Source organism: Kryptolebias marmoratus, linkage group LG19 (assembly GCF_001649575.2).
Source record: "Kryptolebias marmoratus isolate JLee-2015 linkage group LG19, ASM164957v2, whole genome shotgun sequence".
In the NCBI taxonomy this organism is placed as follows: domain Eukaryota; kingdom Metazoa; phylum Chordata; class Actinopteri; order Cyprinodontiformes; family Rivulidae; genus Kryptolebias; species Kryptolebias marmoratus.
The window spans coordinates 16396748-16413710 of NC_051448.1; the positions used below are offsets into that span (position 1 = coordinate 16396748).

The 16963-nt window shown below is 41.5% G+C and overlaps 2 protein-coding genes across 4 annotated transcripts in view; one reads left to right on the top strand and one right to left on the bottom strand.

Annotated features, from left to right (window-relative positions):
* Positions 1-2165, top strand: part of LOC108231789 (kelch-like protein 29) — a 267051-nt gene extending 264886 nt beyond the window's left edge. For all 3 annotated transcript variants that reach the window (XM_017409072.3, XM_017409074.3, XM_017409073.3), the window contains one exon: positions 759-2165. In XM_017409072.3, the coding sequence (XP_017264561.1) occupies positions 759-942 (184 nt within the window). In that variant the 3' untranslated portion in view covers positions 943-2165. The remainder of the gene's footprint in view (positions 1-758) is intronic.
* A 99-nt stretch (positions 2166-2264) lies between these two features.
* The window catches only part of atad2b (ATPase family AAA domain containing 2B), an 87624-nt gene continuing 72925 nt past the window's right edge, over positions 2265-16963 (bottom strand). The window contains exons 27-28 of the mRNA XM_037981660.1: positions 13156-13284; positions 2265-5525 (exon numbers count right to left, since the gene is read on the bottom strand). Coding sequence (XP_037837588.1) covers positions 5484-5525; positions 13156-13284 — 171 coding nt within the window. The 3' untranslated portion in view covers positions 2265-5483. The remainder of the gene's footprint in view (positions 5526-13155; positions 13285-16963) is intronic.

Below are 16963 nucleotides of genomic sequence, written 5' to 3' on the forward strand. Positions count from 1 at the left end.
CTTATTACTGCTTCGTCCTGACAGTCGGTGTGAAAAGCGCCAGTATTCCTAACCCCAGCGGAAGGTTTGACAAGTTGACACTCGGATGTTTGTGTTTGGAAGAGCAGCTTCTGAAACTGAAGTTTTCGAGGAAGTTCACAAACAAACAGGATGAACCAGTAATCTCACCCAGTGTGTTTAAGTTAAAAGTACTTTTAGATCTAAAAAGGTAAAAAAAAAAAACCATTTTGATATTTCCTGAAAAATCCAACATGATGTGCTTTCTTTGACTACTTTCAGTAAAGGTAAACGCTGCTACATGAAGACAAAACCTTTAAGTTGAAGCAGCAGGTGCAAGAAATGTTCATTTAGATCTTAAAGGGATAGTCCTGTTATTTTTGGAGTGATGTTTTGTCAAATAGTAACTTATCAGCAGTGATGGAGTATGGAGAAAAGGCCTGAAGTCTACCTCCAGGCTAAGCTAATAGCTAGCAAGATAAGGCCATTTTAACTCATTTTTTCAAGCCTGTAACATCTGTGTTACTACAAGAATGAACGTGTGCTGATGGATCAGTTCGTCTGATCAGCTCATGAAGTCAGTCAGAGGTTTACTCAACTCCAGGAGCGTCAGGACGCGGCTGTGCTCAGCACACGTTTGTGTCGCCGGGACGAAGACCTCTGCCCTTTCCTCCATACTCTCTCCTTTCAGCCACAACGTCAGGCATGACTTCAAATGATCCGAAACGATCCCTTTCAATCCTCTGTCTGTCTGTCTGCAGTGCCGCCATCCTGGACGGGAAGATCTACGCCACCGGGGGCATCGTGAGCAGCGAAGGGCCGGCGCTTGGCAACATGGAGACGTTCGACCCGTGCACCAACACGTGGACGCTCCTGCAGTCGCTGCCCTGCCCGCTCTTCAGACACGGCTGCGTGGTCATTAAGAAGTACATCCAGAGCGGCTGACGGCGGCCCCGGGCTGGACCGCCGCCAAACACCAGCTGAGCTCCGGTCGTGAGGGGGCGATGCGGGACGGCAGCTTAGAGCCGGGGTCAGCCGGTGACCCTTGGACTTGACGCCAGCATCGGTCCACACAGTCCCCCGCCCCACCCACTCCCCTCAACCTTCAAACAAACCCCTGTGCAGAATGTACTCATGTCCAGCTACTCAGCCATGCCAGGTGCCGATGCCTAACCTCCAGTACTGTACGTGTCACGGTAGTTCATCCTTCCACCCGACAGGCACAGGGACCCCCGTCCCCCCACCCTTTAGTCATCTCCAAGCCCATTGGTTTCAAGTGAAGTCCTCCTTTTTCCTAATCTTCATGAACCCACCACGTTTTGTCTCTTTGGGTGCACTCAGATCAGTGGAAGCCATCATCGCAGGTCCATGTTTTTGTCGCTTTGAGTGGTTTGCGTTCGACAGCCGTAGGTTAGAGCAGAAGTATCTTCGTGGTGTAAGAACACTTCACAGCAGTGGCGTTTTTACACGACAGGAGGACACGTGAAGGAGAAGAGAAACGGGACTGTTTCTGTCTTCGCTGATGGATTGGACGGGTTGCTTCTCCCGCCGCTGCGTCAGGAAGAAAACAAAATACAAAATCCTGTGTGGATTCTAAGAGTTTCAAAACCAGATTTTTTTTTTTTTTTTTTTTTAATTCTGTGTGACCTAGTTCCTTTAATGTCTTGCTAAACAGGAAGAAACATGGTCAAATTTGGGTCAGATCAGATTTAAAAGGAGAAAATCCTCCCCAACCCTCTGATCGTCATGGAATTCCAGTTTAATAGTGATATCATCTGGAGCATTGATAGGATTTTTTTTCTTCCCCTTCAAACTTCTGGAAGAAAGCGAGAGGAGTCGTCGTCATCCTGCTGACGTCTGTTCTGATTTTCAAGTTGGGACATTTCCTCTGGATAAAAAGCACAATATTCACCCTGTGACTGTTATCATAGCTGTTATCTGTTGACTCCGTCGTTCATCAGCCCGCCCCAAACCCCTTTTCTGCTTTATACAGTGTGTTTCGTTGGTATTCTGTAAATACAGGAAGGAAATATGTATATTTTAAAACCTGAAAGCAATTCTGTATAAATGTTTTTAGAAAAGAAAAAAACAAAAAAATCTGCTAGGCTGGATTAAAATATGTCTGTAAATCTGTACCCAAAAAGGAGAAACAATTGTTATTGAGCCCTAATACATAAAAACAAACAAAAACAAATCCATTGTCAAGTCTTTTTTTTTGTACACAGTCATATGATTCAAAAGGTGGAAACATAAAATGTACAGTTTGCAACTTTTTATTCAAGTATATCAACAGCAGTTTATTTAGAAATACAGTAAATGTTTAATTTCAAATATTATGAACAGGTGTGTATTTTACACAAAGGAACAAAACTGACAAAAGCTACAAAAAGTTCAGACTAACATAACTGTGGGGAGGGGGGGAGAGCAAACCTTTTCCTTCTGCATACTGGACTACGAAGTCTCAACTACCAGACAAAAATTGGTTGTTAGTCCAAACTGGCTACAATGTGTGACATTTAACGTCCGAATGGGTTTAAAACTTCATTTTAAAAAACAAACAAGAAGTGACTCTTTTGGCAAAAACTGGAAACAAAGTGAAAATGTGTTGGGGTTTCTTTTTTTTTTTTCCTCTTCACTGGGATTCACAACACAAAAGTGAAGCTGAAAAATCTCTTTGCAATAAGTCTCTTCCAGTATGTCACAGTCTGTAACCACTCAAAGAAAACAAGAGAACAATAAAATAAATAGAACAACAAAAAAAGCTGGAAGGGCATTTTGTCCCGTGTTGAACCTGAGAGACTGTAAACCCTTTATCCCCCCCCCAGACAAACGCCAAATAAACCTGCTACACAAACGCTACACAATTCAGCAAAAACTGCTCCAATGGACTCGTAATGCTTTCCAGATTCGTTACATTTCAAAACATACAAAAAAAGAGACAATTTAATGAATATTAGGTATAATTTTTTTTTCTTAATAAATAGAATGAGATGAAAATCAAATGACAGAAAAGAAGGCGGCGGGTTTGTGAAGAGGCAGAAATTCCTTGTTACTATAAAAGGTGATCTAAAATGTCACTAGAAAACAAACAAAAAGCAACAAATACAGTCCATGTCATTTTTTTTTTCTCTTTAAATCTATGCAATCATCATCTGGCTCAAATGCAAACAAACAAAACAATCAGCGATATAAACAACTCTTGGATTACTGCACTGACCTGGTACCTACAATACTGCAGATGTTGACACAGTATTGTTCCATTTGACTTTTTTCTTTAAGGGGAGGACAAATACTGTTTTTGTACTCGGTAAACAGTTGAAATAAATTAAGCTGAGGTAGCTTCGGTTGTTCCTCTCTGCAGTAGTCCGAGTGCTAACCTGTCGTTGCCAGTTTGCATACCGTCTTTGCTTTTGTCACTTAGAATTGGAGGAAAGGCAGACGTGAGCTGGGCTCAGAGTTGACCCGAGAGGTTTTCAGGATTGTGTGGAGAGAAAAAATAAAAAAACAAGGGGGCCTTCTCCGGTCTACATCTACTGGAAACATTGTGGTTTGTTTTTTTTTTTTTTTAAATGTGTTGTTCGAGCTTATAAAGCTTCAGGAAATACCTTTAATTTACCACAGTAAGAAACAAAAAAACAAACACGTACTGTGAGAACCCAGCTTCTCTTTTTCTGGTGTTGAAAAAAAAAAAAATTAAATAAAAAGTCCGAACACGCAAAGGAAAGAAGGAAAACAACAATAAATCGTGTAAAACCTTTTAGTGGCGGGCACTGCCTAGAATGGCCTTGTTCATTAGAAATTCACCCATGCAAAAACAGTTCAAGCAAAGCATTTTCATCTTTAAAAAATAAAAAGTACAAAATGAACAAATATACAACATAATACGCACGTAATGACCGTTGAACGTGTTCAGAGTTGAACCAGACGGCCGGTGGAACAGCTGCCGTTGGTGTCAGCACCGTTTGGGGGAGCGGGAGAACGCTTGGCACAACGAATCTGCCGACTCGCGTCATTAGATCTTTGCATATGCTGGAACTGAGGGAAGGCTGCCGCCGTCGAGTTCTCGTTACCCCTGCTGCCTGCTCAGGTGGAGCCTAACCTCCCCTCAGCTGGTCTACAGCTTGTCGGGGCGTGAAGAAGTTAAAAACAAAACATATTGTTACGATTTTTTTTTTTTAAGTGCTGCAGACGGATCGGGCCAGACGCTGACACAAACACGTGAGGTGGGGAACCTACAACTTTGTGTTGCTCCAGTCTGTTGTTGTTGAGTTAGAACTAACTTGAAATGTTCAACAGGTTTTTATTAATCTAGTGTCATAAATATAAATATTACGATCATTGTGAACTCTGGGGTTAGAACATACCCTATTATAGAACCTGTTTCTAGTCAGTTAAATGCATCAGGTTTTAATAAGGCACACACTAGGCAGTGCAAACTACAGTCGCCCTCCAATTTGTACTGCTTCCAGGTCCTCAGTTGGGGGTGGGGGTGGGAGGGGTAACAATCTGGTGGGCACAGACCAAGGGGGAGGGAAAACATTCAAACTGTGGATCCATCAATAAAGAGTGAGGGTTCGGCTAGCACAAGTTATTCAGGAGATGAAAAACTGCCAGAGGAGTTCTGTTTAGGGTGAGGAGGTTTATCAGGGCTAAGATTCTTTAAAACAACTAACTCAAACACTGAGAGGGGGGGGGCTAACAGCCTTCCACACCTGATAACCACTATAACAAAGTGGACACAACGGCTCCTGATCCTGCTGTGCTAACCTCGTCGAGTTTGTGCCCGCGCTCAAACTTCTTTGTCAGCTTTTGTTCGAGGTGAGTATCCTTGTCGGCGGCTCAGATATCGAGCAGGTCAAGCAGCTGAAACGGCAGAAAGAATTAGCCACATGATAAGCACGGTGATGGTGAAGAGTTCCACTCGAGGGCAAAGAGGGCTTCAACAGTGTAGTTCGGTGATTCAGAACTTGATCTGTCCTCTCCTGGCGGCTCTCTGCGGCCACACTTCTGCTGGTGAGGGTCTCAGTGTGTGTGTGTGTTGGTGTGTGAGGTGTGTATGAGCTGCCTGCTGTGGAAAGAAGCGGCCAGGTCGTGACATGACATCACCTGATCTGTTGGTTTGAAAAGTGTTCCCGAGAGCAGCATGGATAAAGGTTAGGATAGCACCCGATTAGCACCAGGGTTGCCCATCACTGTTGGCGCACACACACGCACGCACGCACGCACACACACTTCCAGGTGTTTGGTTGTGTAGAATGGGTCTGGATCTGGCCAGGTTCCTGAGACGATAGCACCATTAAAAGTCTCTGTTCTCATCTTCGTTTTCCAAGCGAGACGAGGGTGTTTCATTTGTGTGTGTGTGAGTGTGTGTGTGGAGGACTCAGACGCTCCCTCGCGTTCTCTCACTCCATGTATGTGTGTGTGTGGGTGTGTCTTCGTGGTCCCGGGGTGTTCAGGATCTACCTGATAGGTGTGTTGACTTCATCTCACAGGAATGTATCAAAATGCTGGCTTCTCTCCTCCATCTCCTGTGACACAAACAGACACACACACACAGATCAACACATGCTGCTTAATCCCAGCCAACACAGCCCCGATTGGAGTTGTGTACAAAGCATCTGCGCACCACGGCTTCTATATTACTCGGAAATTTCCCACAGCAAACAACGGCTTTCACCATGATAAATGACGCAAAGTGAAGCTAAGCTGTGCTAGAGTAACACGGGCGATATTTTCTCAGCATGAAAACAGCAGAGTTTGACACTGACTACATCTGAGCGGAGCCAGGAGGAGGAGAGATGGATGTTAGGCTGCAATAGACCGTGATTAATGCCTTGAAGATGTTATGCTGTGTGTGTTCTCTCATCTGAATGGTTGATCGCTGCGACAGGGGCCCTTTACAAGATATCAATTTCAGCAAAAGTTTAAAAAAAAAATAGATTGAAAATACTATCAACTTTGGAGCAAAAAGCAATTTTACACTTCTAAAGAGGGGAAACTTTTTCAACGAGGAACTCTTCTTTCATGACAAACTTCTGCGTTGCGAGCACCTTCCAGGAAAAAAATAAAATAAAAAATTGGAGAATGAGAGGCCTGTTTTACATGATTATCAACAGGACCCTCGGCGGATGCTCGTTTCATGCCGCCCTGTTTTTCATTGTTGTTTAAACGTCCGGAGACTGAGCAATAAATCCAAGATTCTCTATGCATACGAAACAGGAAGCGTACTCAAAACGGCTGAAATCATTGTTTGAATTTACATGAAGACGTTTTTTTTTTTTAGCTGCAGATTTTAAATGTGTGTAATTTTTTTGATCTTCTGGAATAACAGAATTAGGCCCAACATGCTATCAGTGCAAGCTCACATTTTCATTCTTAGTGTTTAGCAGATGTTAAACACAAAACCCCTGCCTCGATTTTAAGAACCATGCGACAAGCTAAAAGACTGGAACGTGACTGGATCATGTGACAGCACCCAGCATCCAACTAACCAACTCGAATGTGGGTTTAGAGCTGAAAGGAACTCGAATGACTATTCAGATTTCTCATCTTCCTTTTTTCCCCCCGCCCCTCCAAATAAATATTTAGCCCCCCTTCACACTGGAGGATGACCCTGCTGCTGCTACTAGGGATGGGCATCTGAAGCAAGAACGCAAATTTGTCAGCAATGATGTGGTTTTAAAATGTTGCCCCTGCAGCTCGTAGCTCTCTGCTTCACTAGAATAACGTTTTCAAGCCAAAAGTAGGCAAAGGGGTCAATAGCTTCTCCACTGGCATTTTTTTTTAGAACAGATACAGGTCTCTTCAGGCCTTGCATCTTATTAGCTTAATTCTGTTTGGAGGTCCTCGTTGTTTGAGGCAGTGGTGGCTGACCAATAGGGGGCGCGAGGGCGCCGCCCCACCACTCGCATTACCTTGAATAATACGTAATTTTTTTTAAATAAAAATGAAATAATAAAATAAAAATATATGTATATATATTTGTAGTTGTGTAAGATAAATATTTTATAGTCAATGATAAGTAAAGTTGTTTCGTTCTTGGACATTATATGGTTAGTGGCGTATTTCCGCCCCGGGGCGCAAAAATCTTTGTCCATAGACTCTCGTTAAATGTTGGACATGCGCAGTAGCTCCTCTTTAATACAAGAGATAGGACGGTTCAGGGCGCACCTCTCCTGCACCCAGAGCTGCTGAATGCAGCTGTGTTTGCATTTCACCGCCTCCCGCCGCCGGAGCGCGAGGCTCCCGCCACGGGCTGACGTCACATCCGTCTGTCAGAAAGTTCGCCTGATTGAAAAGTCGAGCCGCGGGTGTGTTGCCTTTTATTCAAAGACAGCAATAAGTTCATTACGTGACTAAGTTACATACAAAAGGTAATAAATAAGTTCAAAGTTATTAAAATTTATGCTAAAAACTGTTCAAATGTTTGGTTTTGAATTCTAATCGGAGTGAGACATCCGATCTTCGTTATAGTGTACGTGCAGAATACGTGATGTAGTGAGTGCTCGCACCATAAAACAAGCTTTGACGTATTTTCTCCGGTAAAGTTTTGAAAAATAAGGGAGAAAACAGGTCTTATGAACGCTAAATGTGTCCTACAGGCTTGTGCCTTGGGAGACCTCCGTCTTTGGAAGTATCGGTGTGTTCAGGAAGCACTTATGCATTTATATGTACATTCTAATGTTGCTTTTGTTGTTTTCATTCATGTAAATACACTGGTGTGATACCTTAGTGTATGTTTTGGACTTATAGCCCCCCCTGGAGAAAACTCCACCAGCCGCCACCGGTTTGAGGACTGTTGGACGAGATGAACTGGCTACGATTGAAAGCCCACTCCGCAGAGCAGTCTGAAATATTAAACACCTAAATAAAATAAATAAAAACACGACAAGACCACTGGAATGGCACACACAGAAATACATTTCACTGAGGACACTTGAGGCAAATTCCATCTTCAACTTTGTCTAAGTACTGCTCGGGCTGCTGTGTTGCCGTGGTAATGGTTATCAAATATTAAATATGCATGCCTGGCTGCTGTCTTTTCGGACACCTTTTGTTGCTACAGTCGGGCTGTTATTTACTGCAGTTTTAGAGCAGACTGGTTGTTGTTTACAACATATACTGTAGGCAGGTCTTAGGGCAAAAACTGCAGAACTGGCAGCCAGATGAAGGAAATATAAAAAGGGTTTTAGCTTGAAGCTGCAGGGCTCAGGCTGGCGCTTAAATACCCTCACCTCCCCCGGCCTGTTAGCGGTATAAAGTTGGCCCCGCAGCGCTCCGTCTCTCTCTGGTACGGCTGACTGATGACCTTTAAGTCAAGATGCTATTCGTTTAAAGCTCAAGAAAAAAAAGCTTAGCATGAAACTAGTTTTATGTCCCAAAAAGACCATTAATATGTAATTGGTGAAATGTCCAGCATCGGTACACTCAGCGTTCTGTCATCTATTTATGACAAAGGTCTCAAATGGCTCAGGAGGACCCATCTCGTTTGAACCCTTTTAATCTACTCCCACTTAAGTTACTGATTTCCCCCAAATCAGTTTCTACAACTTCTGTGTCAGATTAATGTGGAAACTGCCAATTGTATCGTTTCTGGACAAAATGTGTTTTTTTCCTTTTTTTTTTTTCTTTTTAAAACAATCTGCTGACAGATTCAACAATAGCAGAATGAGCTGCTTTCTAACGTTCTTCAGACTTACAAAACAAGTTAAGATTTTTTTTTTTAAATGAAGGTCCTTTTTTGTGTAATTGTTCGCCAGTGATAGTACATCAAGAAGTCTCAAAAGACGCCACAGCTTTGAACATTCTCACAAGCTGAGACACAAAGTGGACTTGTTTAATTCATTTTCGGAGTGCACATTTTTGACACCTTAACTGATTGTGAAGTCAAAGCTTGTACACTTTATAACCCACCTACTACAGAAACAGACAAAGTATGTTCAGGGACAATTTAACGCTGAGCTCTTGATGATTGGAGAATAAAGCAGCAATCAAAAATGCTACAAAAAGCTGAGAATTGGGTAACTTTTGCAAACTTCAGCTAACGTAATGAGTATGCTCGGCTCTGGCACTGCACAGATTCAGGTTAAAGGTCCAAGGCTCGTATCAAGTCCTTAATTGCTTTCTAAGACATGGTAGGAATATGCGACCATGCTCTGGGCAATACAAATTGCAATTTGTAGATAAAAGCGTAGTTGGGGTGTTTCTGTGCACCGGGCAAACACGGTCCCTGTGGCTTTAACTGCAAGCGGGTTGCAGTTCACTCCATCCGCTGAAAGGTCAGCTCCTCTGAAGAAAAAGAGGGGGAAGTAAGGGAGACAAATGTACAAACACGCTTCATTTCACTCAGCTCGACAATTTAGACACAAATACCACGCGCTGCAACAGACTGCAACATTAAGTGGAGAGAGCTGCCGCCGCTGTATCCGACACGAGCTCTCCGTGCGTCGGTGCGTGCGCGTTTCTGCACTCTCGGGGGAGTTACAAAAGGATGACCTGCTGTGGAGTCAAGCTGCCTGTTGGAAACGCAGGCAAACAAAACACGTGCCAGATGAGCTGACATTTCTGCTCTCCAAACACCAATTTAGGCTGGCAGCATGAGACGAACTCAGACACGCGCCCTCCCTCCCTCCACCAGCGGGGCCTGTCGACAGGCGGCACCACCTGGCTGACTGCTCGGTCTCTCTCTTTGCCGCTTCCACCTCTCTCTGACATGCTGACAGCCGGCTCTGGCTACCAGCTCCACGCCGCCATTCCCAACCCCCCCTGTCTGCGCTGACAGCCTACAGCAGCAGCAGGAGATGACCAGATGGCATTCTGGGAAACTGTACAACAGCCACCTCTGTACGGAAAACTATCAAAAGGAATTAGGAATGAAAAGAAAAAAAGAATCATCTAAATTAAGAATCTGTTTTTGTGGATTTATTGTAGCAGGAAGTTTTGTTTGTTTTTTTAATCAATTTGTGTTTTACCGTCTTCACGCCGTGTGCCACAGAACGATTTTAGGATGCAGAGGGAATCTGACTTCCCAAATAACATGAGCGGTGTATGGATCTCTAATGAATTGTCACCATGTTTGTTTCCATCACAAAAACACAAAACTCTGCCTTCTCCTATTTCACCTTCTTCTGCATCAATAAGGCCACTGAAACAGAAAAATCCAGACTATATTGATGCCATCTCTGCCATGCTTCCCTTCCAGGAAAGATCTCTATCCTGGTTCTGTCAGGATCTCAAAGTCTGCCAAACTTTTTTTTTTGTTTCAGCCCTTCTCGGTGTGTATAGTCGTCTGTATCGAAGCTCCCAATAGAGAGACGCATCTTCTCAGATATCATCTGCCTTCCTCGACTTTTCGTGGAGCCCGGAAGGTAAAAAACAAAGCTGCATATCAAATAACGTTGTGAAACTCAGCCCAAGTTATTTCCCACAAAAAAAAAAAAAAAAAAAGAAAACTATACCTGGCAATTGTACCTTAATAAATAAGTGCAATAAATCTGAAGTCTCACTTCTGTGTCTTAAAACTCTAAATCTCCTCGCTGGTTAGAAAACGAGGCATTTTGGGAGTTGTGTGATTAAAGAGATAAACTGGAATTACATAACAGCGGTGCAATAACTATAAACCAATTAGGCTGCTGATTATCATCCTGACTAATAATTATAATTCAAAATTGTTTATTACTTATACACCTACAGGATATTAAAAAGCCTGTTGTATTTATTAGCATGAGACCCAACATGTTTTGAGTATTCAATGTTTATAATAATGGAAGGGAAAAAAAACACAATGCCTCAAATAAAAAGTTTATTTTAAAAGTTTGCATTTGATACTTCTTGCGTTATTTGACCTGTAGGAAGCTGTGTCTGCCCTAACAGTGGCGATAAAGCAGTTTTTCTGGTGCTTGTAGAAGTCTTTTCTTACAAAACAATGGTCTTAATTTAGTTTCCATTCAGTGAAAATCTTTTTTTTAACCCCTGACACTCATCTCCATCCACTCCACCCTGCCTGCACTCCTTCACCTCTCTTGTTTGAACCCAAGAACTTTAGACTCATCCACTTCCAGCACTACTTCTCTGTCACACCTGTCTCCCTCTCATTCACTCCTCCTTTCTCCACAGCATCCCTCCACCTCTCCAGGCTCTCTTCCACTTGCTCTCTGCTCTCACTACGGATCACAGTTTGCAAACATTGCAGTTGATGGGGACTCCTGCCTGATCTTATCCGTCACCCTAACAACAATATATGTAGATGTGAAGAAGAGCATAAAATAATGTTAGTTTTTCTACAGTCTGTAGAAAGACTGGACCATTAACTCGTACTAACGGCTGCTAGGTACAGACTACAACTAAACCTTTAGATCAAAAAGAACAATACTAAAAACAAAAACAGACATCGTCAAATTTAATCCACAAGTCATTAGGAAGTTTTTAGTTGGATTTACTTCATTAGATGAGCGTGCCAGTGGTCCTTCGCTGATTTCCTTTAATCATTTTTCAAGTATCACTCTGCAGCTGTCTTCCTGTTCAAATATTGTCTCTTCTGGTTCCAGTAGGACCAAAAAAGGCAACAGCCAGATGCCATCAGGCTTCAAAACAGCAGTCCACAAACAACTGCGTGGCTCCGTCCGTCATTTATGTCTAAGACATTCTGCAGGGACTTCAAGACAAACTTTCAGAAGGTCTGTCCATAGCCCACCTCCTTGTCTTCTATCTGACCCATGTGCAGTCTGATGAGCTGTGCTAATTAATGATCAACAAAAAGTAAAGGCAGACAACTCTGCTGTGAACGCAGCCTTTTCAGTGTGGCCTCTATGCTACAATATTTGGATGAGTAAGAAGTTAAAAATGTTACAGAATATAGAGAAGGCCTATTAATCCAAACATGGATGGCTATATTACAAGGGTACCCATTAATTAAGTACAAATATGTTCTTTATCTGATGTTAAATAAACGTAGAGTTTTGTCATATTAGATTTTAAAATGCACATCATGCCATCAGCCTAATTTCAATCTTCTGCACTGCCTGTTGAAGCACTCATAATCAGCCAACTATTTGGCTTTGATTACACAGAACTGTGCAAAGGTTTGAAACCACCCTCGTCCATTCCTTTTTTAATACTTTGTTTCCAAGCTGTCAAACCTTCTTATAATCTTTGAAAATGGTTCCCTGAAGGCTTTCTGAAGGTCTTTCAGAGTTCATTTCATTTTCTGCCCAGTCCTTCTTTTTGACCATGACAGAATATTGTCAGGAAAAGTGAACAAGTGGAAGACAAAAGAAGTGTTGGGCTTTAAAAAACAAAACAGTTTAAAACAGGTTGACATGTCTGAAAGTCATATCTTTAATTAAAATAAAATAAAAAGGTTTAGCAAAGACCTGATAGGTTCATCCTCCTTTGGTTGTCCATCTAATGGATGTCACATTTTCAGCTAATAGCTCTTTGGGAATCACCTTGTTGAAGCTAAAATACTATTTTATGTGAGACACTGTTTTCTTTGGTGTATTTTAGGGATTCAACAAAAGAAAAGGAGACAAATAGGTTTTGTGGCAGGGCTGCTAGTCTAAAGATTCAATTTAACATTGATTTTCTTGCCTTGTTGTCTCATAAGTGTTGATACATACTAGTCCATACTTGAAGTTTAGAGCCTTTTTAAGCCTGAATGATAAATAAGTTTGAGTCAAATTGCTTAAACAAAAACATTCCTCTGAAAACGGTCAGGTTCGAGACAGAAAATGGATGAAAAAAGCAGCTTAAGTCAAAAAAAAAAAAGTTGGTAAGGCTTTCCAAAAGTACTGCTATTTTGATTAGATTATCCTATGTTTCATTTAATTATACATGATTCATTTAGAATACATGATTGTTGTATTTTTTTTTTTTGTGTTTCATTCTGTTTTTGTTTCTGTTGTATAGCGCTTTGGATCGCCCTGTTGCTGAAAAGTGCTATATAAATAAATCTCACTTCACTTCACTATTGATCAAGATCAGCTTAAAAGATTACCAAAAAAATAAAGTTTGGCTGCCTGGTAGGAAAATATAAAGAAATGAGGGATAACTCAAGACTTTTACATGGTGCATTATTGTTATTTTACCTATCAAAAAAAACATCTTTTAGAATAAAACATTTTGAAGCTGATAAATACAAAATACATTTCCCGTGCTGACCTCCAGTAGCCGGGTCTTGTCATACTCCCTGCGGTGCTGGTAGACACACTGGCTGAGAAAGGAGTAGAGTCTCTCCAGCTGCTCCACGCTGTAGCCCTCGCTCTTTTTTACCACCATGTCCAGAAGAGCCTGTGGGAGAAGATACCAATAAAACTGATTTGAATAACACGTTACAGCTCGATTCACCTCTAAAAACACCTTAGGAATGCATCTCGTGCATTACTGCTGCGTGAATATCGACTCGGACCTAAAAAGGCAGACGCACGTTGCTGTGTGGCCCCGTCAGGCAGGCGGGCGGGCAAAGCACTGTGGCGGCTGTTTGGAGATGCAGCGTTTAGAGGTCAGGTATATTCAAAAGCAATTAAGATCAGAGTGACAGCTAATTAAAGCTAATCATAATTAGAACCAAGTTTACATTTCACTGCTACTTTAATTAAAACGTTCTGAACAGTCCAAGGCCCCTTTAATTGACCTGTTCTTCACATTTTACCCAAACCAAAGTCAGGGGCTGTGTGCGCATTTATTCAAACACGGGATTCATCAGAATGCATGAGCTGAGACTGCAAAGGCGCAATAATTAATGTTATCATCCCCGGCACGAGGCAAACAGAGAAACCTCAACAGCAACAAAATGTGTGTGTGTGTGCGTGTGTGTGTGTGTGAGGCAAAGAAAGAGACAGTGACCATGTGTTTAACACAAAATCAAGGCAATACTGTGATTAATAAGACACGGATGTTTCTCAGAGCCTTTCATCAATGAACATGTGAGAGGTAATTACAGAGAACAGAAGAAAAATTGCAGAGGCAAAAAGGTTAGCAGTGCATTAATCACCGAACTTCATCTGACAGTGATTTCTGGTTAAATAACGGCTTGATTAAAGTCAAAATATGAATCTACATCAAGAAAAACTTTACTCCCCTGCTGGCTGGAAATTTGCCTTTACAAACAAGACTTGTGTTTTACTTCTCAGATCTAACCTTCTTATCAAAATCTAATCCATGACTGCACCATTTCCACGACTACCAAGAAGCTTATGTTGGTGTAGATTCTCAATCAGCCAGGTCATGGTTAACCCATAAAAGTGAATCCAAGGCAACTGGACTTCTTTTATGAACCTTGAAGACATTTTTTTTCTTAACCCATAACTGAATGGTTGTATGCGAGCTCAACACCTCACAAAATGAAACACCAAGCAGTTTATCAACTTGAAACTTCGCACATTTGAATTAAAAATGATGAAATCAGAATATTACAGGGTTTTTTATTGTCTTTTTTGTTATGTTAGAAAATCCTCTTACCATACCAGTTTACAACACCAGACTCAGCTGCCATTGCCCTTGGCAACTCCTAAGGCAACAAATGTTTTTTTAAAGAACAGGATAAGCGATTCAATTATCTGTATAAACAGTTTTAAGATTTGTATGTTTATCAGATCAGTGATTCTCACACTTTTAATAATGAGTACCACCTCAGAAGATACTATGCTCTCCATGTATCACCATTATGACTGACCTAAAAACAAATATTTATTTGTAACATAAATAAGCAAAGTGACCAGTCTACTTGAAGGCTTCACTGACCATGAAACCGAACCTGCTTCTTCATCCTGACCTGGACTCTTAGAGACATACACCAAGGCCTGATCAACCTCTGCTAAGCCTTCCTCAGGTGAAAGCTTTACCAAAAATGAAAGACGCCAATTGCTAAATACACCTAATTTAAACCACTTTTACATTTTCACTCCTGAACGAAACAACAACTAAAAAAGCTCTTGATTGCCATGTGTCAGCCTATACCTTCCATTTTAACTCCTGCTCCAAACTGTTTCTGCCATTGGACTGATTCAGGGAGAGCAAATAGGATATGAAAACCAACTAATCCTGGCTGAAGGGTGAGGTTTAAGATATGATGGTTGCTGCATTCAGTGCTGAGAACTGCACCACACACACTGCGGTCTTGGCTTTTCATCCAAACATACTATTTACCTTAACATGAATCAAACTTCCTAAATATTTTGATCTTTTTATATTTTTTTTGTTGCTAGCAGGTCATATAGAGACTTAGTGGTGTCTGTTAGTGCTTACTTGAACAATGCTAACAGTGGTTCTTAAATCATTCTCTGCTGCGGTTTTCTTTGTGATCGTTTCCATTTAGAACCAAGATGATAAATACTTTGTTTAAACCGCTCATCTTTTTGGCCAACTTTGCTTTTTAGCTTTACATCACAGTTCAGCTGATGACAAATCATTAGCTAGTAATTTAACCTGTAAATAGCTGGTTCTAAATTTTCTTCTGAGTGCTACTAGAGGGATCCTGAGTACCACAGTTTGAGAGCCACGGTAAAAGCAAATTACAGCACAATTTATACACAGTGAGTGCTGAAGAAGGAGAAAATCTTTGAACCCCCTCCCCCCCATCACTGGAAACAAGTTTCATTTTCAGAACTTCTTCCATTTGACTTCCATTTTAAATTTATCATATTGAGCTCAATATCCTGGAAACACGACTGAGCAAATAATACCTTTCAAACATTCACACTTCCATAATTTAATCTGGCAGCAGTATAGGATTCACTGATGATAAGGCTTTGACATAAAAACCTCCACTTGGCCAATCTAATAACTTGAAGTCCCTTGACAAATATAGTACATGCAGAAACGCATGCACACAGACACACACACACACACACACAAAAAAACTAATACTCAGAATTATTGCGAAGTAATGATCACCATCCCGGTTACGAACATAAAGTGCAGTCAGCCTCTCCATTCTGAGAATATTTAATCTGTGTCTTTTTTGTGCTTCAACATCAAGGATTTCTCAGGTTCCATGATTTTATTGCAGCCATGAAAACTTAAAAAAAAAATAAAAAGAGACAAATGGAGCACATCACAGTGAGGTGCCAATTTTAACGACTCATGAATAAAAGCTCTAATTAGCATCATTGCAATTTGGCCCACATGTATGAAAACGAAAGGCCCTTCAAGCCTTCGTGCAATAACTGCTGCATTTCTTTCCATTTTTTATTACATCGTCCTTTAAGAGCATTAATGCAATCTTAACCATGAGTCAAAACTGATGTATAACAAAGCCCTTCCTCACCTTATCCTCAATCCCATTTTAACGCTCCTGAACAACAACCTTTGCTTTTAGTGTTATTCCTTTTCATTCCCTTGTACCCATTTTTCTTTTCGTTCTTCTCCCAATCCCCTCCTTTTCATTCTCTCCTCTCATGAAGCTGATTGCGGCGGTTTACTCCCTGGCCATTGTTGGTTTGATCAGGATGTCAGCGTCAGTGTGTGGTAAATGGTGTGAGAGTGTGTCTTACACAGGCTCAGTGACTGAGCGAGCTCACAGCACACAAAAGGGCTGTAATCCCTTGCGTTAAAGACTACAACTGACATGGGCCATTTAACCTCGGCCCTCTAAACTCCCTGCTCCATCGCCCCCTTTCCCGTCACTTTCTTTATTTACATCTCTATCCACGAGCATCTTAAGACCAAAGATAAAGCGTGTGGGATGGATGTGCTTTTGAAAAATAAAATATTTTACAATTTCACATTAAGACAGGGGTAAGCGGGACTTCCGCTTCCGGCATGACCCAGTAAAGACGTTTGCGGACTGCGCTCCGACGGAGATAACTCTTAATTTGCCTGCTGTAAGAAAATAAATCCACCTAAGAATCCAGGAAACAATATCATAATGACTTCGACACAAAAGACTACAAGAAGAGAACTGAAGACGGGGAAAAACGAGGAGATGAAGATGACACAAAAGCAGCTAACGCTAGATGCTAGCTTAGCT